Below are 24,080 nucleotides of genomic sequence, written 5' to 3'. Positions count from 1 at the left end.
ACATTTAAAGTCTTCTCCCATCTACTGGTATAAATGGGTGTTACATCTGCCTTGTGAATGACACGTTTGACCTCTAAAAGTTGTCTGCTGGTTGGGTATGACTTAGTTTTTAGGGTCAGGTTGCATTTTACTTAGAACCTAAATAGGAGTTTCAGAAACTATCACAGTTCTGCTATAAAATATTCATTTGAATATGACAAATCCATTAAACTTTCATAAATGGATAGGTGAGGACAGTTCATTGCCAATCGAGAGAATATCTGCAGAAGTTACTTCAGCAAAGTGGAGGATCTTAGGATCCCCCAGGAGAACCTGGAAATTTTTCGAAGCAACCTGACTATCTCTCCCAGTTCAATTCTAAGGGTAGTACTTGGATGCCCAGGCAGAATACACGCAGAACAATGAGAAAACCCAATTGTCTAGCAAGAGACAAAATAGAAGATGGACCTAGTAAACAGATTCGTAAGAGAAATCAATTGTGAATGGTCTAAAATAACAACTTTCCATAGACTGCGTATAAGTTTGGTGGAAAAAACAGACGCAAACTTGCACGAGTGCTAGCAAGTTAGACAAAGAAATGACTTGGTTAAGCACAAATCATGTTGGAAAGTGCAAATTTGAGAGGCATTTCCCTGCTGAATGTGAAGGAAAAAATCTGTTTCTCTATTTTGGATAAATGCATGACCAGCTGACAAGTTTTCAGGAATCAATAGTTAATTATCAATAGTTAACTCAAGATTAATGGCAAATTAATCACAGGTTTTTCAAAACAATGAAAAGTCCAAAACACTCTTCAGAAAAACCTTAAAGGTACTGAATGCTCAAAAATGTGCTTGAGCTTGAGCATATACTCCCACAAAATGTAACTGTTTAATTTACCATTAGACAGTTAAGGCTCAACAAACATATTCCCATCTAAGTGGGATCCAAACAGGGACATGTTAATTAGCCTGCAAGCTGTAGCCACCCATTTTGTTATGGCTGTTGAAAGTTTGTTGGTTGTAGAATTCCAGATCCAGACGTCTCCTTTGAAAGCTATCCAGCTTGGTCTGCCTTTGGCAAGAGGTAGGAGGGCTCTCTGCGTTAGTTGTGTGCTTGGCTAGCAAGTGGTATTTGAGACTGGACGTACTACGGTGGTAATTCAGTTCACATTGACAGTAAATACAAATTACTTTAGTCTTGTCAAAAGAACCATATATATTTATATATATATATATATATATATATATATATATATATATATATATATATATATATATATATATCCCTCATAGCAGCTTTTTGAATAGGGATTTCTTGGGTTTTAATTAATCTTTTGGAATTACAAGCTGAAAATTTTAACTGGTATAGCCAAAACCAACATAATTTAGATTTATTCATTCAGAGAACTGAAGTGTTTCAATGTCTCATAAACTACAAACTTATCAACACGTGACTCAGACTGGCTCATAGCCTGTTAAAACAAAGCTCGACATGAACGACATTTAAAGTCTGCTTCCATCTACTGGTTAAACTGGGTATTATATCAGGGCAGCAAAGGTTCAAAACAGCAAACAGGAGCTATTCTACATCTCATGTCCTGGGAGTGACTCAGGATCGTATTTAACATCTGCTTTTAGAGTATTGAAAGTTGAAGAAAAGATAAATTCCTTCAGACTGAAGAACAAAATGTGCTCAAAAGATGGTCAGAACAATGACTACAGAGAGCTTTTTTTAATTTATTTTTCTCAGTCAAAGTCCTTAAGCAATGACAGGAAATTAAAAAACAAGAGTTGCACTGTAAACACATGAAGAAGTGTTGACACTGATAAGACTAACGGTGTGTTCACACCGAACGCGATGGACGCGAATAGAGCGTCAGGTTTACATGTAAAGTCAATGGAAAAGCGCGATGACGCGCGATTGCGGGTCCCGCGAAAATTCGGAAGCAGATTTGCGTCGCGAAAACGCCAAAACTCGTGAAACGCGCGTCAGTGTAGCGCGTCTGGCGCGTTTGACTCGCGAATAAAACCACGCGCGTGAGTTTTTGTGTTGCATTTTGTGCATACGCGCGTTTCGCGTCTACCGCTCGAGTTGGAAAAATCTGAACTCCAGCGTCAAATCGCGCCGCGACAACCAATCAGGAGCCTGGTGACGTGGCTCTGACCTAGGTCAAAGGGGCAGATCCAGCCAAAGCCCTTCATTCTTCATTCAGTATGGAGGAAAAGCTAATCAGTGCCGTGGCTAATCACCCGGAGCTGTACGATGCTAGCTACTACTTTTACCGAGACAGGAATAAAAAGGACCTAGCTTGGAGACACATAAGTGAGGAGATCAGGCAACCTGGTAAGTTCATTCCTTCTTTTTAATTTTCAGACTGACCCGATGAACCCGCGCAAAAGCTAGCAAGCCCGCCTACTGTCCCGCTATTTTCCCACTGATGTACAAATACCTTTCCGCTAACAAGATAATGCGTTTATTCAGAGGACATCTGCAGGAGAAAGTGGAAGAGCCTCAGGGACACATATAATGAGGAGAAGAAGGCAGAGAAGGAGAAGAGGAGTGGGTCTGCAGCAGGATCGGGGAGAAGATGGAAGTTCTTCGCGGTCATGGGGTTTCTGGACCCCTTCCTCACCCCGCGGGAGACAAGCGGCAATATGGTGCGGACCGTGGAGAACTTCTCCCCCGAGGACCAGGGACAGCCCGAAGAGGCAGCAGGGGAGTGTCAGTCAGAAGGTATGTTTACAATGAATTAATGTAGGCAGTTAATTTATGCATGTTGTCATAGAGGAACATATTTTGTTTATTAATAAACAGTATTCAGTAGTCCCGCTGTTCATCCGTCACTGCCTCGCCTTTTCGCTGATTTTTTTTATTGCACCGTACAGCTTTCAACAATGCGCATTGCATTCTGCAGCCCAAATGACAAATCTCCTCCATGTCGTGTCTCCTGCGCTTGCCAAACTTATCATGTTTGGTTTTGATAACCATCACGTCCAATAGAAAAAAACAGCACAAAAACACTCATAACTATGACCCTCATTCGGAAATAGACACCTGCACCGGGAGCAAAAAAGGCGCACAAAAGTGGCGCCGCAGACGGAGAAAAAGCGCGGCATAATACTTTTACGTTTTAAAATCGACAAAGGTTTGCACTTTGAGAATCAACTTGTGAGAACTGTGACTACTGTTCATGTGATGCAATAAATGAGAGACCACTGTATATAATAATAAGTATATAAGTATATAATAATATAATATTCTCTATGACTATTGTCTTCAACCTGTTAACATCTAATATTGTCTTGATAGAGTCAAGTAATCATGCAGCAGAGTCCTCAGCTGTCTCTTCTCCTGGCTCTCCAGTCCCTGGTCCCTCCACTCCTGCTGCTGCACCCACAGGTATGAACATCAAGCACTGACAGCTTTTTACTTGCTTGAATTCCCTTGTGATCACCTTTACTAAATATCTACAACCAATCAGTTTATATCCTGGGTTTTTTTTTTCAATTTTGAAAATGAAAATCTAGTAGCAGCCTTCTCATTACTTTGTGTTGTTTTGTGCTGTGTTTTACAGGCCCACAGAGGAGGACAGCTCGAAGGCGGGCGAGGGACGGGTCCCAGGACGGTCCATCGGCGGTGGAGCTGGCCATCCTGGAGTCCCTAAAGAGGCCACGCCCGTCTCCAACTGAACATTTCCTCCTCGGCCTTGTTCCTGCTCTGGAGAGCATGCCGCCTCAGACACGAGAATTCGTGAAATTTCAAATTTATAAATTAGTTTTTGAAAACAGCACAGCTGTGTTAAATTTGGAAACATTGGACCCTAATGATCAGTAGTTTTCTGATGAGGCAGCAGCTCTCCAGGGCAGAAACAACGTTCTTATTTTTCTCCTCCTTCTCCCTGAGGCTCTTCCACTCCAAGCTGGGTCCTTTTTATTCCTGTCTCTCTGTAAATAGTTACATTTCATATATTTATGATAAATGTTTTTGTTAATGAATTTATATTTTTTCAAATAAACATTTATAATGACAAATGTCTCTGTTCTACTACACAGCAAATATTGGCACCCGACTTGACACAAGTAGAATTTATTTCATATTATACTAATGACAAAACATACTAATACAGTGGGATGCAAAAGTTTGGGCAACATTGTGAAAAGTAATTATTTTCTTGTACAAATCACTGGTTGTCACAATAAAAATAGTCAGTTAAATATATCATATAGGAGACACACACAGTGATATTTGAGAAGTGAAATGCAGTTTACAGAAAGTGTGCAATAAGTGTTTAAATCAAGCAGGTGCATAAATTGGCGACACAAAAAAAGAGAAATGAAATAAATATTTAGTGTATATGAATGTGTGTGTCTCCTATATGATATATTTAACTGACATTTTTCATTGTAACAGTGATTCATACAGGAAAATAATGACTATTAATAAGGTTGCCCAAACTTTTGCACCACACTGTATATAGGAACATAGTGAAGACAAGTTACTTAAGAGAGTAAAAAGAGGTTAGTTTATTTTGGAGTAGAGCTCCATTTATTAAGAAAAAATTAAAAGGACAGGAACACTCTTTAGAGGTTTGTGGGTGGCTCTTAAAAGAGCCGTTGTGGGGAAGTCACTCGGACTTCAAACAGGCTACTCCTTTGGTTGCCAAGACACAGCTCCCTCCGCCGAGAAGTGAGCCATGAATTTCTCCCTCACCAGGACAGCCTCTCTGGAGGAGTTGTTTGCTGGCAAGGAACCTGGACAAAATTGTTTAAAATGAGTATTATGTGTACTGCAGTTACAAAATACATTATTGAAATTCCAAAATTACAAATTGCAAAACATAAATCTTACATAAAACCTTTTGTAATTATAAGGATAATTACATGATATATATTAGATATAATCTAAAACAGTCTGCGGTGATTATATACAAATATTCAACTATCCCAGAATTAAACCAGGTCTAAATAAAAAGGAGTGAGTATCACTACAAAGGTTAACTCAGTGGTCCTAATGCTACAGTTTGATATCAGCAAACACCGAGCGCATACATTGATATGACACCACAGCCATGCTATCATTGCAAACACTGATAACAGCATAAATCGAATTAAATCGGGACTTGATGAGACCTTCTGAGTATCACTAGAAATATTATAAACAGTCGTCTCCGTACCACAGTTTGCTTTCAGTAAAAACCGAGCATTCACTGTTAGCATAGCACATCCACGTTAGCAGTGTATAAATGGATAGTTTAGCATATATTAGCACAGGTATCAATAAAGGACTACCGTATTAAATACTTTTACTAACCTCAGGCAGATGGACAGGCGCTCTGCAGGTGGGATTGAGCGCCTGTAGTTGGTGTCTAGGCGGGCGATTCTGGGACCGACCCGGGAAAGCAGGTCCTCAAACTGGCCGAGTGAAAGACGGTGATATCGCTGAAATCGGCCGTCATCCAGGCGCAGCTCCTGGAGCAAATGGTGAAACTCACCAAACTGCTCACGCCTCTGGAGGACCTGATGGACCCAGGTACGGCGAGGGCGTCTTTTACGCCGCTGCTCTGCTCTCCACAGTATATAGAGAAGGGAGACTCTCTCTTCAAGCGCTAACTCGACAGCTGCCATCTTGCAAAGATACCGGTCTGGCACAACTTCCTCCCACATCCCTCCCACATTTCCGGTTCACGCGCGTCAAAATATCATATTTTGAAGCGCGATGGATTTTTCTTGGACACGCGTTGAGACGCGAATGTGCACGCGTCAAATTAGGGGCGTTTGGGGCGTTTTTGTTCGCGTCCATCGCGTTCGGTGTGAACACACCGTTAGTTTTAAGAATAACATCTTAGATAAGATATTTAACATGCAATGAGATGAGGCATTTAACTTGTAGGTTTGCTGAACATCTGATGTGTAATGATAGTAAAAGGATTCTGATGTCTGTCTAGTACTTACAATAGAAACTTCTGAGGTACAGTCTCATAGATCTGGCTCCTATCTGAACTTAGAGCACATGAGCTCAGTGGTTTTATGAAGCAAACCTGTTCCTGTGATGATGCTGGTAGAGTTGGGGTTTTTGTCTCCTTTTCTCTCTCTCACTTTCACTTTGAAAACTTGTCTCTCTAAGTCTCAGGTGTAGTTGGTTTTCACTGACCTGCCTGTCCCAGATTCCCATCCAAAACCTGTTTGTCACACCAGAACTGAAACTGAACAGTTCTCTTGGGTCCCAGTTCTTTTGAGGAACTTTAGCGGCACTACCTACCAATTTTACCTGAGTCTCCCCTCAATATCTGTAAAGGGAAGTACTTACATGTAAGATTGGCTTGCCCACACTCCACCATTGCTCTCCTCCCACTTTGGAACTCTACCTGCCAAGACTACTCAGCTTGCCCACTTCTAAAATCTCCTTTTCCTCTAGCTGAGATACTGGTCACATTGCTGTTGTGAGACCTCTTCCTTGAGCCACTTGACCTCTCTCAGTCTACTCACTCTTATTTTTAAAAATACAAAGTGTTATTTAAGAGTAGTGGAAACATTTACACATAATTTAATATTGTGAGTATTCTCATAATATTGTCAGTGCACACAATCACAGTGATTATGTGAAGTTTATTTTGTTAGTCTAAAGTTAGTGAATACAATTGCGCCAGTAATTGTGCAAGTGGTGGGCAAGTAACTTTGTAGAAGTAATTAGTTATAGTTACAAGTTAGTTCTACAAAAAAGGAACAGGGTTTGGGTTCGAAATGGAACTTTAAATAAAGGAAATACTAAAATGCAAATTACTAAATATACTTGAAGATTGTTTATTGTGAAACTGAATATGTATTTGAAATAAACGGGCAATTAACATAAGCAGCTAACAGGAAACACTGTACACTAATCTAAGCTATTCAAATGTTAATGTGTGATAATTTTAAACAAGACACCAATCAGATCAAATTTTATAACTGTAGATAGGATTATTTCTACATTTGTAATAGTACAACAATAAAACACAATATTTTAGAACTTTTGACATTGATTGCATATTAACAGGCTACTAAGTATAAAATAAAATTATGCTTTTTGAGGAAGGTAATGCAAATTAATTGAGTCAAACTGTCAAAACTTCAGATAACTATGACTGAACAAGTATTTTCTTCCACACAACAGTAACAGCTGTTGGCGGTATCTGGTATCTGTCAGAGACTTTCACTTAAAAAAAATGCTACCTTGGTATTATCTGGGCTTTCCATGACTGTGTCTCTGTATGTCTTGTCGTTTATGTCCTCTCACTGTGCATATCTGTTTGTATGTGAACACACGCCCAAGTCTACCTTTGGTTGTTTTACCATGACTACTTTACTCTTCCTCAGCCAATCAGGAGCACTCGTGCAACTTTTTTGCCCCTTAGCTCCCGGTAAGATGAAAACAACTTCAACCATCTGTGTGCTGAAGACTGGTAACACGTTATAGAAACACTTGTTAGTAATGGTAAAAGCATTGTATTAATAGTAGTGCTGTCAGCGGTAATCTTGTTGAAATGACGTATACGCGTTAACACAGCAAATCTCCGTTAGCAGTAATTGCAGATCACCCCATGCGCGGGGCTGCACGGTGTCAACCCGTTAGCTCATTAATGCATTAACTAACCACGCTAACGCGTTGACGTTAACGCGCTGAGAAAGGTTGCAAAGATTTCCAAATTATATTCAATAGCAAACATGTTACAGAGGTGCAGTGGTTAGTGTCTGTGTAGGTTTTTGTCTAAAATCCAAAGACATGTTAGGTAAACTTAAAAGCTTAGAGCAATTTATGTATGTATACATATATGTGAGTGAAACTATATACATGGTGTATGGCTGTAGGTGTGGATGTGCATGTGAATGTCATTCTAACACGTCTTTTTGTGTTAGACTGAAATGACCTGTACTCACCTTGAGTTGAGGGATTGCAACTATCCCTCAACTCAAGGGGAAAAAGAACTAGTGAAAAAACAAATGCATGGAAGGATGCGAGAGAATGCATCAGCTATTTTGAGGATTACATACTGTTCCCATCTTTTGCTATCCAAACTTTATCATATCTGATTTCAGTTTGTGCAGATAAATAGGGAGCCTTATTCACACACAGAATTTAGTCACGGAGTTCAACATCGTTCTGTTCAAAGGCAAATACTATTTACATTATACATGTTTTGCTTAGGTAATAATTTTAATACTGTATACTTTTTCATTGCTATGCAGATTTATCTTCTCATAAACCCAGATAACACAGAACAATCAGTTAAACTGCATGAATGTTTTAAAGACATACATACCTGGACTACCTCTAATTTCTAAATTCAGATAATATTGAGGTTCTCTATCATACTGACACTATATATCTACCCACATTTGGTGCTATAGTTTGTGTTTAGGAGTTTTGTCTTTGGGATGAACCAGTTTTTGTCTCTGAGTGTGTGGCTGGGTCTGAAGTACACTGGGATGTCGTGTTTGGAGAAGACTCTCCTGAGTTTCTCTGATAAACTAGCTACATAGGGGGATGTCAACATTGTTCTGTTTGTCCTTCGGATCCTTCCGCAAATTTATTTTTCACAGAAAACTGTACAAACAGAAATATTTCAGATTAATTCGTTCTTTTTGGCACGCGGGCCATACGCTGCCTCTTTACTACTGACACTACTTCTTCTAGTGCAGATAACATTACTTTTTCCAAACTTATACAGTTTAATATTCACATACCACTTTTATAAACTGCTTAAATCACAAAAATGCATTTTACTGTATGCAAGAATAACTTAGTGAACTCTCATTGCAGTTTTATCTTATTTTTACAACTGCTTTAATCTATTTATGAACCTGTCTTATTAGTTGTAGTTATTAAAGTAGATCCCTTTCAAATAAATGTTTTTCTTTACGTATTTCTACAGCATTTGCTCGTAGTGAGCAGATCATACAACAATTTTAATTTTTTCTTATTGTGCAAAACATAACAAACTTTTATAACATCAGTTTTATATTATCAACCATCCATCTTACCTGTAAAACAGAAAAATGACAGATTAATCAGTTCTTTCGGCGCGCGCGGGCCGTACACTGCCTCTTCACTACTGACTCTACTTCTTCTAGTGAAGAGGCAGCTACCGATGCGTACGACACCGAGCTCCCTCTGCTGGCGGTGGAACTTATACAACAGTAAAACTGACATTAACAGTGGCCTTACCAAAAGACAGTGTCTTTGAGCAGAAAATAAAATGGGGGGGGCTACTGTTTTCATGTCTCTATCTTTAACATAGTGCCCCACTAGTTGGTGTCTGACCTTCTTTTCTGTGCATCTTTGCTGATTTGATGAAAGCCCATTTAGGATAACCACATGTTTTAAATCTCATATACCATTGTTAATTGTTTAGAGGCTGATGATGGGAAGATGACATCATCACTCATATCATGCACAGTTTCATCAAAATATCAAATCATCAACAGCCAATCAGAAGGAGTAGCGTCATATTTTCTTCCTTGAGGGTGAGGTGTGCCCATTTTATGTTAGGTGGTGTTTCAGCAAGGGGCTGTTCATTTTAAAAACAGGAAGGAACATGTAGACATGATGTCACTCCCTCTAAAAATCGGAATCTGAAACAACAGAACATAGAAAACATTTCAAATGTTTAAGCTGAGAAAAGTTTAACTTAAACGTCATAAAATGTCTCAAAACGTTGGGAAGTGGACAAAAAAGGCTAGAAAAGTAAGTGGTACTAAAAAGAAAGGGCTGGAGGAACATTTCACAATAATCAGGTTCACTGGGAACATATCAGTGATTTGACTGGGAATGAAAACACATTTAGCAGCTGTCTTCACTGAAACATTGATAGCTGGTTACATGAATTTAATCACAACATATATATTTTTTTATACTTTGTGTCTTTGACTCTGAGGTTTTATCAGTTACTTCTTTTTTTTCCTCCCATTTCAAGTGATTTGATTGGTTACAGTTTCAGTGTTATCATTCTGTTGCTTTTATCATGTTTCTGCAGCATTTTAACCTTAAATTCTGTCTCACCTCATTCAAAGCTTAAATTGAATTGAAGCTGCTTCTGATACAGCAGAGAATAATCTTATATGTAAGAGGCAATGCTAACCAGTCCCAACATGTTAGTCTCTGAAATGTTGAAACATGTTGTGGGGTGATGTGGTCTCTGGCCTGCTGCAGAGGAGCGGTGGCACAGTGAGCTTGCAGGGACAGGCTCAGGGCGGGGCTGTCACTTTACGTCAGGATATTCTGAATCATCCAGAAACCTGGCAGCTAAGCAAGTCATGCAAAGATGTGTGTGTGTCTGTGTGCCATACGTCTCTTTAAATTTTTCCACCAAAAACACTGAAAATTAAAAAAATGAGTAAATATATATGCATATCAGAATTATTGTACTGTTTCTGTGAATGATTTGCCACAAATACAACATTTAGCCTAGCCTTAAATAAAAATGACTGCAGTGCAGTCTTTTGTGTGTTTAATCGACTCAGTCCCTTGGGTGAAATTCCAGGATCCTCTGACCGTTATGTGTCAGTCTAACATCTCTCTTGTGCATGTTTGTGCTCGTAAGTATTCATGTGCAGTCATGTGCAAAAGAAAGCACAACCTTTTACGAATATTAGGTTTCATGTATCAAGCAACAAATCAAGAAGTGTCCAAATGAGGTAAATACAAAAAAATATTTAAAGTTGAGTTTTAACAAGGGTTATCATTTTTTGGCTAAGAAGTAACACCCTGCTCTAAAAAAGCCTTAATCATAATGTGTTATTTACAGCAGCAGAGACCACGGCCCACTCCTGTGATCACTGTTTGAAATCTGCTTTAAGCCCGCTGGACGTAGTGGAGCAGTAGCAGTAAACAGGTTCATGCTTTCACTGTGTCTGAGAGCTTCAATAATAAAAAAAGAGCATTAATAATGTTTGCAGTCAGCAGCTGCTGCACTCTGTCTCGTCTTTTTGTTCACTTCTTTTATTTGGCATCAAATGAAAATCTTTCTTTGGAACAGATGGAACAACCAGTTTTCAAGGTGGAACAACAATGAAAACTGGTTTCTACTGTGATTTCACAAAGCTTCATGTCATTAAAACAGGTTTACAGGGAAGTACAGGTGCATTTGTGGGTGTAAGGTAATGTGGTAAAGACCACTTTACCAGTAGATTTGAAACTTGTTTTATTTTTTTAATTTTGAATTTATGAACTTTTTACCTTTTTATTGATTGCTTTGCTTGACTGGAACAAAATATGAGTTTTCTCTTAATACCTAAAAAAGCAGACAGGTGTACACTGACCTTACACTGTTTTTCTTTGTGGATATTTTTTCCTTCCTGATGAGCAGAAGAGTGCTTGATGGTTTCAGAGACGCCCGCAGAACAACAGTGACGTCTTTCAGCCTTTAGAACAATCACCAGACTGCAATGTTTTCGGTAAGGGTTAAGCCTTTTCACATGTAAACTGGACCCCTGCAATGCAATGCATACTACAGTCATTAGCCAAATGCCAGATTACTGACTGGGACAAAAAAGAGAGATCACAGCAGCCTTGCACTGTCTCACTGTGCATTACAGAATCCAGGATAAAGTGACACTGTTTGTGTTTAAAGCATTAAATGGTATTGATCTGCATACATGGTAGATATGTTGAACTAGGTTTGAACCTCCAGTTTGATGGATGAGTTTGGTTATGTTTGTGTTGTTCTGTGGACATCATTTGAGAACAGAACCTGTGAAACACTCAGACCTGCTTTATATGTCACCTCCTTTCTTATTGCCCATGCAATTATTTTTTACCCTACAGTCCAGCCTCTAAAACAAGGAATAAAGTCCTACAAATCATTCATTTAACAGATTTTAAACAGAAAATATTATTTTAAACAGAAAAGATTCTGTTTAAAATCTGTTTAAAATATTTACGTCCCGGAAGCAACTCGTAAATATGCCACTCCTCCTCATCATCTCAACAAATCACAGCACATCACAAATCACTGTTTTTCCTAAGATCTCTGTCTGCTCTCTTAGTCAGTGAGTTTTATTAAAACTTGCATTTAAACTTTTAAATTAAAATAATCTCATTGGGTTTTAACTTGGGTTATCTGTAACTTATTGAAAATAGCAAAATCCTCGGACATTTCCAACACGGAAATGGCTCCAACACTTTGGACCACGTTGTTTTTTTCCACCATCTTGATGCTGACCGGTAATTCTGTACATGTTTACATTAATCTATTGATCTATGAGTTATTTTCTCCCTTCTCCGTTTTCTCTATTATCTTCCATGTGTAGAGCTACCACGATCGCTACCTACGATAAAAGTTACATGATTATGGTAACTTCTTTGGATCCAAGCTTGTTTGGATTGTTGTTATTCCTTCTTTGGGAATTCTGAGATTCTAATGTTTAGGTTTTTAGAGCCTGAATTCTGTTACTTAAATTCTCATTCATTGGTTCTTGTTTGCTTTGCATTTTTCTCCCTTTTTCATGTTTGGTCTGTCTTTGTCTCGTCACGTGTCAGCTGATAAGAAATGGCAGTTACATTCTAAAGCAATCATCATGTAACAATTTATAATGTATTTAATATTTGTTAATGATTAAAAATGTTGTTTTGTGATTATGATTTGATCACTTTAGCACTGATTTTATATTATATAACCACTTTGCTTATTCTTGTATATTACGTCTGGGAAACATGACATCTGTAACACAGCATTTCATATTATTTCATACATATTCTTTCTTTTAAACAATAATGAATGCAATTGCCTGTGTGTGTGTGTGTGTGTGGTCCACTTTTGCAGAGTTCAGTGGTGTTTTGGGGGGTTCTCTCCACTCTGATTGGCTGCTGTAGAAGTGAACAATCATAATTTGAAACTTTAAACCGTTCTGTTCTGGCGAGTTTTGACCCTTTTTGGAGGTGCTCAAGCACCACTTAAAATAACTATACAAACAGTAGCAAATACAAATGCCTTTTAGTATTATTTTCTGTCATTATCAGAGACACTATTAGACACTACAGTTGGTCATCCAATTTAATGACTTGCTTAGAAGGCAACACGGTAATGGACCCAGTTGACATACGGCTTAAGGAAATGTGAAGAATTGACAACCTTTGCAATCATAAAGTGTAATTACTAATTTGAATCACTAATTTGATTACTTCCAGCGCCCCCCATTTGCGGCAGCCTGTTACAGCAGCTCTTTTAAAGAGACTGTATCCATGAAATTGTTCTTTTTCTAAGAGTCTGAACCAAGAATCACTCATGCCTCTCTGCTCTTTGTTTTCTCTTCTCAGACCAGACGATTATCACAGCTGAGTCTGGACAGGACGTTACTCTATCATGTCGAGCTGCAAACAATAACAAACCCATCATAGTGGTGAAGTGGAGCAGACGTGACCTGAATGGACATTATGTCTTGATGTACCGGGATCAGCAATTTGTCCCAGATGAGCAGCATCCATCTTTTGAGAACCGGGTGGATCTGCAGGACAGACAGATGAAGAATGGAGACGTGTCTCTGATTCTGAAGGATGTGACGACTGCTGATAACGGAACATATGAGTGCCATGTCGTCCAGGGAGTCAAACAACCTTTGAAGCTCATCAGCATCATCGACCTCAGAGTTGATCCTCCAGGTGAGTGAGTAGAGTTGAGTGTGTGTGTGATCAGAGGTGAAGCTGCTTCCTGGTTGTTGATGTTTGTTTCTAAAGATGTTGTTGATGAGACTTTGTAGAGCTGACACCTCACACCTGTTTCTCACCTGCAGGTCAGACAGGAGGACACCCAGGGGTTGGACCTGTTGGACTGATAGTTGTTCTGAGTGTTTCTGCTGTGCTTCTTGTTGTTGGTTTTTGATCCACATAAAACATAAAAAGACACAGAGTCATGTCTCACACAGGCCTGCTGTTGATCAGCAGCTGTTTGAAACATCAGACTGATTTAGTGATGTTTTCTGTGTTGTTGGAGAAATAGAAACAAAGAAACAATAGGCAAAAATGCATGATGCTAAACGTCAATCAAACATGTTCACAATTAACATTACAACCGTAAAATAAGAATAACCTGAGGCAAACAGCAGCAGACATATTTACTTCACCATTCATTCCCCTACCAGCCCTAACCTAAGTCTTGGCTAATATCCTGTAATCATTATTGGGCTACTCAAAAAAGTAATATACTACACATTAGTCATCATCTTTCCTTGATTTCATACCAAAGAAAGTCATCTGTCATCTGTTTTGCATTACTCTGCAAAATGACCTGGAACTCATTGTCTAAAAATGATCAGTTAAAAATATAAACCTGAGGATAAATTGAGGATAAGATGAAATCAGCTGAGTGTAGCGCAAGTTCTCATGACAAAAAGAACATGAATTTTTGTGTTCGCTTCTGTCTGTCCAACATGAGCGCAGATTAAAGACCCCCTTGTAATAACAAGAAATAATGTAATTACTGAATTTAGTACGGTCACATGTTACATTACTGATTTACAGAAAAATGCACTGTGATTACTTTAATTACTTTGGAACACCGAGCACTGGCTGTAACTGAGGGACAGAAAACCAAGACGCTAAAACAAACATTTCAATCCGCAATGACCACGGCAGATCTTAACAGTTTTGAAATCACTAACTATAACTAAAACACTAACACAAAAATCATAAAATCACATGTGAACACACTGAAATATCCAAAGACACATGTTAAATGAAGCACCTTTTGGACCCACCTTTAAAAGAACAAACAGTAAAAACCCCTCAAAACAAATCAAACCCACTCCCACCAGAGTCAGACCGTCACCTCCTGAAGTTTCCACAGTATAGCAAAACCTGTTTGCCAAAAACACAGCAGAGAGCAGAAATCTGCACCAGTTACATCACATTTCTGTGATTATCATCAAACCTGTTCATTCTCCGTTCTCTCTGTGAACTACAGTGTTTGTTCGTCTTCAGTATTTTCATGTATCCGTTTTATATAATCTCAGTAATTTTGCTTCTGTGTACTGTATATGAAATGTAATAGTAATTATCGAGCCAGCGAACATTTTTGTTTCAGCAGCTGTTTGTAAGATCAAACTTGTTGTGTGAGGTTTGGATGGCACAAACTGATCCTCATGCAGAGATCCTTCCATGACCTAAACAAGAGCTGTTCAGATATTATGTATCTTTTTTAATCTTTTATATTGAATTTTTATTAATGACTGAGGCTTAATATTGCATCTGTTACTCTGTCAGTCTTTATTAATGTTTTTATTTTAACATATTGGATAATATGTCATTTCACTTGGTATCAAAACTATTATCACTTATATATTTGCTGTATTTAGACAGTTATAAAAACATTTAAAAGCTTATGTGTCGTGTTCATGTTGTGCACTGTGTTGAGATCCTTTTCTAAGCCTTTCTGCCCAACCAGCATGTATTCTGTTTTCATCCAGACAATAAACTGCAGCACTAAAAGATAAAAAAGAGGTGTATTTTGTTTATCTTAAAAAAAATAAAAAAAAACTCACTTTGCTGTTTTCTTATTATTTAAAAGATCCTAACATAATAATGAAAAACAGTACTGTAACAGGCAACCCTAGTAAGTAAGTAAAATTTTATTTATATAGCACATTTCTAGATAAAAGATCACAAAGTGCTTTACAAGGTAAAAAACAAAAACAGTCAAAAGTTAACAAAATGCAATTTTAAAAAGACGTGTTTTTAGCTGTTTTTTAAAAGTAATCACTGAGTCTGCAGAAGTTCTGAGGAAGAGAGATCCACAGTCTGGCGGCCACAGTGGCAAAAGCTCTATCACCCTTGGTTTTCAGTCTTGTATACTGAAAAGGGCTGTAAAAGTTCAATGATGTATGCTGGTGCTTGTTCTTGAAGAGCCTTAAATGTCAGAACCAGAATCTTAAAATGGACTCTGAATTCAACGGGGAGCCAGTGCAGCTGTATAAGCAACGGTGTTACATGAGAGTATTTCGATGTTTTTGTCAGAAGCCTTGCTGCAGCATGTCTATAAATGTGTAGAGCTGCAAACATAGAACATAGAAACACATGGGCCTGAAAGGAGAAGCTAAAGCTAATGTTAAACCTGCATTCCTTCTAATGGCCAGTAGGGGGTGACTCTGTTCTTTTGCAGGTGTCTGCAGTGAAAGAACAGCGCCACTGCAGTTCATCAAACACATGCATCCTTTAATCTTTCCATTTTTGGTTGTGGACAAAGATTATGTGTTGAAAACATTGTCTCACCAGCAGAACCAGTAACAGAAGTCATTGTAGTCTAATATCTACCTTTGTGGTACAGATTATTATTTAGATTTTTATGTTTTGTTAATGAATGCTGCTTATGTTGAATGTAGACATTTTAATGTTTTTGCTCCTGAGCACAAACAAGCAGTCTTGATCTTCATCTGAGGATGGAGGAATTTCTGTATTATTGTTAAATCGGCAAGATTTTTTCATTTTTGTTAATATAGTTCTACTTTTTTGAGCTGTAGACCTTTTGAATGCATTGAGTAAAATACCTCACAAGTAATAGTAAATGGATTTCCACAGTCCAGTTCTGTTTTTAAAATCACTAAATTGCTAAATTCAGTTTTTCACAACTTTTTTTGTGTAAGATGCTCAAACTTCCTCTTCACAGCTTAAATGTGTCTTCTTTGTGTTTTAAACTTTCTTGAAATACTGTTTCACTTCTTTGCTTATGTCATTTTCTTTCATCTGTCATCAATCAACATTCAAAAAATCTGTAAAAATAAACTTTAGGTAACCTTAAGAGGTTTTTACTTACTGAGCAGACATTGCAGACATATTTCCTTCATCGTTCCTCTCAGTGATGTGATGTCTTCTTCATTTACAGAAAATGAATCCCCGCTGTCTTGCTCTGTGCACTCCTATTTCTTTTGGGCTTTTTTACTTGTTTTTTTTTTTTAAATCTTGAAACTACCTGTGCAAACACGTTTTGATAACAAAACCAACATTTTAAAATCAAATGATCTCTAGCAGTCATGCACGAAAGGAGATGTGAATAACGTGTTTTTCAGGATGTATGGAAATCTGGATTTTCTCAGCTTTGTTTTTGTCACTGTGTCAAATGAAACATGAAACAACATGTGCAGCTTTCTTCGGGACATTTAGAAGAAAATCTCTTGGTGACACTCTACGATTGGAGGGGGGACTCCCAGCAGCTGGAAACCACCAGAAAGCTGGAAGCAGCAATTCTAAGTGACTGTATGGTTTGCAAAAGTATTCGGCCCCCTTGAACTTTTCCACATTTTGTCACATTACAGCCACGAACATGAATCAATGTTACTGGAATTCCACGTGAAAGACCAACACAAAGTGGTGCACACGTGAGAAGTGGAACAAAAATCATACATGATTCCAAACATTTTTTACAAATAAATAACTGAAAAGCAGGGTGTGCGTTATTATTCAGCCCCCTTTGGTCTGAGTGCAATTGCCTATAGACATTGCCTGATGAGTGCTAATGACTAAATACAGTGCACCTGTGTGTAATCTAATGTCAGTACAAATACAGCTGGAAATCACCAGAAAGTTGGAAGCAGCAATTGTAAGTGACCGTATCTAGAGGCGCCTCAATGAATCTGAGTGTGGTACTTTCATAGTTTACCCAAGTCCATGATTAACTGCACAGTGGAAGTGTAGGAGCCACAACAACAAAGACCACATAAAGTTTCACAGCAGGGTTGCCAAACGCTGATGCACATAGTGTGTGAAAGTTGCCAGGTGCTGTTAGAACAAGGAAACCAAGCCTTTCTTAACAATGGTACTGTTCTGCATCCAAGTACCACACTCAAATCTGATATATTGCAGTTTGTTTTTTTTTTTTTTAAATTATAAATGGTCGAATACAAAATGTATCCTTACAGAGCAGAATTTCAATAATGTAGCTGACGCAGTGATAACAAAGTATCCATGCTTAAAGGAGCAAGGCTCCGTCACCACCTATTAAGCATGGACAATCAGCCTGAAATACAAAATGGCAAACTAGACTAAGGAACATCGCCTGACATTTTAGGTTAGGGGAGTATGGTTAAGAAGGGTTTTAATTTAGATAATAATGGTTGAAGCTTATTCGTTTATAGTACGTTTTGGAAATATGTATATGTTTGTTATGTGCTCTAATGTTATTGTATGTTTGTTTGTGTGGAGGGTAGTGATGTGCGGATCTATCCTGAAATGTCGATTCCTCAGATACCAATCATTTATGTTCTAGAATCGATTCTCACATTAAAATATTGATAATTTAGTAATTTAGGGTAAATTTGTAGTTTATCATTAACAGGAACACAGTGGAAAGAAACTATAACATTCGGATTGTCTACATTCAAAGGAACTACTTCCTCTTCCGCCTTTCATAGTCATGTCCAAAATAAGGCTGCATAAATGTTTCGCAGCCCCATGCGCACACACTGAGTGTAATTGTGCCGACGTATTTTACCTGCACAAACAGCTGAGTTTGTTTGCGATACATGTGGCAAAAAAGTGAGGTGTTGTGGCCCTACTTGCCAACCTTGAGACCTCAGAATTAGGGAAAAATTCAAAAGGGCTGTTGGGGGGGGGTGATAAATACATTTTACAGTGTTTATTTATCAGATAAAATACGTTAAATGTCACCGATATTATTGGCCAGTGTTCCAGATTAACTGCCGTTTAGATTAACTGGATTTGGTCGAACAGATGTGTGGCAGGAGTTTCAGGAGCTGCTACCGACAAACCAGCAAAACAAAAAACGCCAAATGTGTCATCTGTGTGTGTGATATGTGATATTCTCATGCACGATGCAATCGCGAAAACAGCAAACAATTAACACTACGCAGATGTTGTTCACAGGACAGCAAGAGTAAACGATCGGGAGACTCTAGTCGTCGTTATCGTTCCCCTCGCACGTTTTATTTCTCCGATTTCAGCGTTTTTGCTTCACAACTAAAGCGTGCAGTTTACTTTGTTTGCACTAACATGGACTTGAATCAACCAGCGCCACCTCTGGCCAAGTGCCACAGCCTACAGCCAGATCAACTTGTGACACACATCTGCAGCACGTTTAAATTCTACTGACTACCACATAATAGCTGGAGTAGTCTCCAATGGAGGTCAGTCCACTGCTGCCACCTGTGGCCAAATACCACAGCCTACTACTAGATTAACTTGTGACACATCTGCACCTGCTGCTATGATCACATTGAGTAAAAGCTGAGTGGCTGCATTTACCCCTGGTACATCTAAATCTACCTACAAACATGTTGAAAGATGGAATGCCAGCAATGTGGATTGTCAACACTAAAAACAATCAGTAAGCAAAGACCACAGGGATAATTTTTTTTCTGTTTATTTAGCAACCACAACATTTGTAGTCGCCTTCTGCACAGGGGAAGTCCACACACACTGTGTGGTACCACTTCCCACAGAAGATGCATTCGATCTGCAAGAAAAATGAGATGGTCAGAGTCATTCATCTGAAGTCAGGCTCTTGAGTAAAGCAACTAAACATGTTACATGTGTCCTTTAGGACACATGAAAACATCAAATGATATACATATAAGACTGTTGCACAGAAATATGCAGTATCTGCACACTAGAGCACCTCTAGTGTCTTTAAAGTGCAAAGGCATGCAGGTTACCTGAACTAGAACATCTCTGTTGGTGGATCAAAGTGACATGTCACCCAGTGATGTTGAAGTAACCCAGTCCAGGTGCTTCCATCTGAGGTATTGATTTCGTTATCTTACCCAGTCATTGGTTTCTGCACCTGAGCTTCCCTCACCACAGGCACGACATAGTTGGGAAATGTCATCTAAAAATACATATGCCACAATGAGGATATACACAGAAATATTTTAAATGGAGGTCCAAATGCCGTTTCTCGGGTATACCTGAGTTTTGGATCAGAGAGAGCGCTATGTCCAGTCTGAGCCTTTCAACCCGCTCCTCGTCAACAGGGTAGAGTATATTGGTCCCCGAAAGAATTTGTTCTGCAAGCTGAACATTTTCTACTCATTAGAATCTGTTCATTCAGGTACAATACACCATGAGCATTTTACTTACCTTGCATACAAAGACGCCACAGGATGTTAGGTCCTGCTGTTTTGGATGGGCAACAGTTGAGCACGTCCATTTGCTGATGGCTGGACATTTTCTTCTAACCAGAGCTCTGTAAAAAAAAAAAAAAAAAAAAAAAAACACGTACTGAATGTTACTCAGTGCAGCAGCCTTATGTAATTCACATGTACAAGTTAGAAAAATGAGTACTGTGGTTAACATTAGCCTTTTTTGCTTACCTTTTTACATCCCTGCACTTATCCATTTGTGCTTGTGTTGCCCCAAATGGGTCAACAAAGACAACCCGCATCTCTTTTAGATAAATTATCTTGAAAAACAAATGGAAATCATGTTAATCCTAGTAATTTCATTTCAAATTCTCATGGTAGTGTAATGTCTTGCAATGAGTGTCCAGTGTCTGTTGTCACAGACTGCCCCAGCTGCCACATCAGAATTTAGCAGATCCAGCTACTAAGTGAAGATCTTGGAATTAAATCATGAATAGTCTTAAATGAGAATGTTTAAATGTTAAAGCCAACTCACCTTTCTGAAACCTTTTGTGGACCCCTGCAAAACTGATGTAATGAAATAGGAGTCCATAATCAATGCAGCGTGTTGTCGCCCCACCAGTGTCAAATAGGCATTTATGATCTAGGAGTACAAACGGTACTTTGTCATTTCCTTCCAATAAGGTGAACACTCATTTGGAAAACATTTATATACTTCACCTTCCAACTCTTTCCCAGGGGCCAAGTCAGCAATGTTTTTCCGAAAATAACTTGTATTGCCCAATTTTGGACCACAGCACGTTTCCCCTTTCTCCAGCCCAGATTTTGGTTATTACTGTGAAGACAATATTGTCAGGCACTTGTCAGACATATCATTTGTCTGCTTACTCACCATTTTCTCAGTCACAGCAAGACTGCACCAGTGATGGGCCCTCGCAGGGAGCCGGTGACACTAGTGGTGCTGATGGCCCCTAGCAGGGAGGCGGTGAGACCAGTGGTGCTGATGGGCCCTTGCAGGGAGGCGGTGAGACCAGTGGTGCTGATGGGCCCTTGCAGGAAGCTGACAAGTTCTTCAGTTTTGCTGGGACCCTCTCCTCAGGCTGGAAGTAGTGTGTCAGTTGGTCGATGTTGACCTTCAGAGTCCTCTTGCCCTTCTCTGACACCAAGTCAGCACTTTTGCCATCCAGCTTCATAATCTTCAGGGGTCCCAGCATATCAGAATCCAGTTTGCCACATTTTCTCTGTTCTTGCCTCACATTTTTGTGCAAAACCAGGTCTCCCACCTGAAAGCCATCCTCCTCTCCCGTTTTTGCCTTTCCCCTGCAGATTTTGTCTTGGGTGGTTTTAACATTTTTGATTACTTCAGCGTATACCACCTCCTGAGTTTGTAGGCCCTCAAACACGTCTTCATTTGAAATGATTTTAGTAACCATGTCTTCTGTAATCTGCCAAAATAGAATGACTTAGTAACTGGATTAGGATTGAGACATTTTCTTTCTTGTAAATTACACCATTTTACCTTGTATTCCTTTGGGATCGCCGATGGATACCTTGCCTCTCTGCCGAACATGAGGAAATATGGGCTGCTTTTTTTTGTCAGCTGCTTTTTTGTCCTCAGTCCAAACATGGTGGACTGCAGAAATTTGTCCCAGTTCTTGGGCTCTTCACTCAACAGTTTATTGAGGGAAATTTGAATGCAAAAGAACAATATACTAAATAGCCGGCGTTGTGACATAGTTACAGCACAAAATATAAATGACAGTATTGTACCTCTGGATTGTGAGATTTAATCTCTCCACTAAGCCATTGGTTTGGGGATGGTATGGTGAGCAGAGGCTTCTTTGGATGCCCAGGGTTTTACACAAGCCATTGTTGACCTTTAAAAGGTGATCACATTAGCCATCCAAGCTTACATTACATATCTGCTTGATCTATTAATACCTCACCTTGTTGAAAATCTCTGAGCCCTGGTCTGTTAGCAGTTTTAGGTGCACAAAATTTGTAAAAAAAAATCCAGACTACAACTGGTGACCTCATCTGCAGTTTTTTTTTTTCTTCAGTGGGTAGGTCTCCGCCCATTTGGTGAAATAGTCAACCATTACACAAATATATTGATTACCACCATCCGTTAAGGTTAGTTTACCCACAAGATCCATTCCAACGAGCTTAAAGGGCTCCGTGACCTGTGAGGGGGGGAAAAAAAAAACATGTTACATTTGATGTATTTGGACAGTATCAAATATTCTGTCTGTGTTACTGTACCTCGATTGGAATGCATCCTTTCTTTTCCTTAATATTGGCCCGCTTACACTGGCATTGTGGGCACTGAGCAACCTATTGACAAATGAAGTAACATTACATGCTAATAATCAGTAAAATGCCTTAGAGCTGTAGGTAATATGAGTTAGTCAGGAGCAACAAAGTACAAACAAAAGACAAAAACAAACAAACAAAAAAAGGAGGGGGGAGTTTTGGGGTTTTCAAAATGAGTTTGAGGCTTATTCAGACAAAATGTGCTCACCTATTTTTTAATGTCCCCCTCCATGCCAGGCCAGTAATAGTGTAAGTAATAGTAATAGCCATGATAGCACTGTGGGTCTTCTCCCATCCACAGTGTCCACCAAAGTGGCTGGAATGAAATTCCTCAAAAATGTCATTTGCCTCTTTGGCAGAGCAGACCAGATATTTTGTTCTTCTTCTGCCTGCATACATAATACAGGTCTCCATCTACATTAAGGCAAGACAAGAAAAAACAGAAAAAAACCAAAGGATCACATGAAGACACAATACTACTACTGATGGTTTACATGACGTTATCCATTGTACTCAGCATTTATCCTGAAGGTCTCAGCTATTCTCTTGATTGTAAATTTTTCTCTGCTGGTTGATCCTTCAGGATAGCGATTGTGGAGTTTGAACTCCAGAAGCTCCCTCACAGTTTTGGGATCCATTTCCCTCACCTACACCTGTCCACCTATCTACCTACTCCAGTGTACCACAAACACACAGACTCAAAGACACACCACACAAACCAACTAGCACACCTCAGTCACTCACTTTCAGAAGTCCACTCTCTCACAAGCTCTTCTCAACCACACTGGCTATAGTTGCCTTCTAATCACTGTCTAACTGCTGTTCATTCACTAACTGCTATCGCCTCACAAAACCCACAAATGTTGGTTGTACTCACTATGCTTATATGGGTCGTGTCCAAATTCATGGGCTGCATCCTCCTGAGGCCGCATTTGTAGACCGATTACGTCACAGCGACGCGCCAAAGGCTGTCCAAATTCGTAGACTCCTCCGAATGCAGCCGACAAATGCGTCCTCCTTTTCCCCGAATTTGAAGGATGGGTCGGGTGTGTCCTTCGTGGCCTACCATATCCCAGAATTCATAGCGCGGCTCAGCCAAACTCCAGTTTCCAACAATGGCGGCCGCTACTAAGTTTTAAAATTACTCTTATTATTCTTTCTGGGTCACAAAATAAACTTTTAACATATTTTCAGGCGAGAAAGTAGCTGTGTAAATATCAAATATCTGCTCGGTTTATCAAGATATCGCATATTTGCAAAAGTGCTTCGACGTTTTCGGAGACGTCTGCTACCCACCAGCTCGATAGCTAGCCGGGAGCTCAAGGGTTACCGATGCGGCCGAGAACAGCACAACTCCCGGCACATCATTTTCAGATCACCGTGGACTTTCGCTGCTCGGATTAAACGTAATATATAAGTCACTTAGACAACCTAAAATGTTACTGTTGGGCTTTTTTCAGTGTTTTGTTTGTTCGTGAGTAAATCGGTTTGGCTGAGATTAAAGTTATTAGATTAGATTAGATAAAATAAAACTTTATTAATCCCCCGGGTGAGTTCCTCCTTGGTTTTTACACAGCTGAATAAACGTCAAACAGACAGTCAAGAATTTACGCCAGTGTCCTGTTATATTTTAGATAGCAAGGAGCAGACGGCCGAGTTTATTAAACTCCACCGAGACAGCGTTGACGCTAATCTGGAGGCTAGACCGTCCAATTTCACGGCCGTTTA

At 39.2% G+C, this 24,080-nt stretch overlaps 2 protein-coding genes and 2 long non-coding RNA genes across 6 annotated transcripts in view; 2 read left to right on the top strand and 2 right to left on the bottom strand.

Moving 5' to 3' along the window:
- The window catches only part of LOC146521399 (coxsackievirus and adenovirus receptor homolog), a 113,894-nt gene that overhangs the window by 81,228 nt on the left and 8,586 nt on the right, over positions 1–24,080 (top strand). The window contains exons 1-2 of one of the 2 annotated variants that reach the window (XM_085155214.1): positions 11,094–11,411; positions 13,273–13,614. The exons of the other annotated variant lie outside the window; for it this stretch is intronic. Of the exons in view, the coding sequence (XP_085011340.1) occupies positions 13,398–13,614 (217 nt within the window). The 5' untranslated portion in view covers positions 11,094–11,411; positions 13,273–13,397. Of the gene's footprint in view, positions 1–11,093; positions 11,412–13,272; positions 13,615–24,080 lie in introns of those variants that run through there. 2 annotated transcript variants of the gene reach the window in all.
- On the top strand, positions 2,051–3,816 carry LOC146521401 (uncharacterized). The gene is made up of 3 exons (XM_085155368.1): positions 2,051–2,715; positions 3,292–3,381; positions 3,557–3,816. Exons 1-3 carry the CDS (start codon positions 2,589–2,591, stop codon positions 3,814–3,816), a joined length of 477 nt encoding a protein of 158 aa, XP_085011494.1. The 5' UTR covers positions 2,051–2,588.
- The window catches only part of LOC146521387 (uncharacterized), a 208,346-nt gene continuing 188,881 nt past the window's right edge, over positions 4,616–24,080 (bottom strand). The window contains exons 2-3 of the long non-coding RNA XR_014873388.1: positions 5,293–5,822; positions 4,616–4,733 (exon numbers count right to left, since the gene is read on the bottom strand). This is a non-coding gene — a long non-coding RNA (uncharacterized LOC146521387). The remainder of the gene's footprint in view (positions 4,734–5,292; positions 5,823–24,080) is intronic.
- LOC146521400 (uncharacterized) lies at positions 20,252–23,952 on the bottom strand. 2 transcript variants are annotated; one of them, XR_014873424.1, is made up of 4 exons: positions 22,561–23,952; positions 21,986–22,373; positions 20,932–21,916; positions 20,252–20,682 (listed from the first exon to the last, which is right to left on the bottom strand). It is a non-coding gene; the product is annotated as an uncharacterized LOC146521400 (long non-coding RNA). The 2 variants fall into 2 exon arrangements; XR_014873423.1 differs by having other exon boundaries at positions 21,986–23,952.

This window comes from Neolamprologus multifasciatus, chromosome 3, assembly GCF_963576455.1.
Source record: "Neolamprologus multifasciatus chromosome 3, fNeoMul1.2, whole genome shotgun sequence".
NCBI lineage: Eukaryota > Metazoa > Chordata > Actinopteri > Cichliformes > Cichlidae > Neolamprologus > Neolamprologus multifasciatus.
This window is presented reverse-complemented; position numbering and strand designations above follow the sequence as displayed.

Bases quoted from the DNA above. Each gene is read 5' to 3' on its own strand.
- LOC146521401 (XM_085155368.1), top strand. From the start codon at position 2,589: ATGGGGTTTCTGGACCCCTTCCTCACCCCGCGGGAGACAAGCGGCAAT. The intron at 2,716-3,291 runs GTATGTTTACAA...TTGTCTTGATAG, and splicing joins AGGGGAGTGTCAGTCAGAAG to AGTCAAGTAATCATGCAGCA. The intron at 3,382-3,556 runs GTATGAACATCA...TGTGTTTTACAG, and splicing joins TCCTGCTGCTGCACCCACAG to GCCCACAGAGGAGGACAGCT.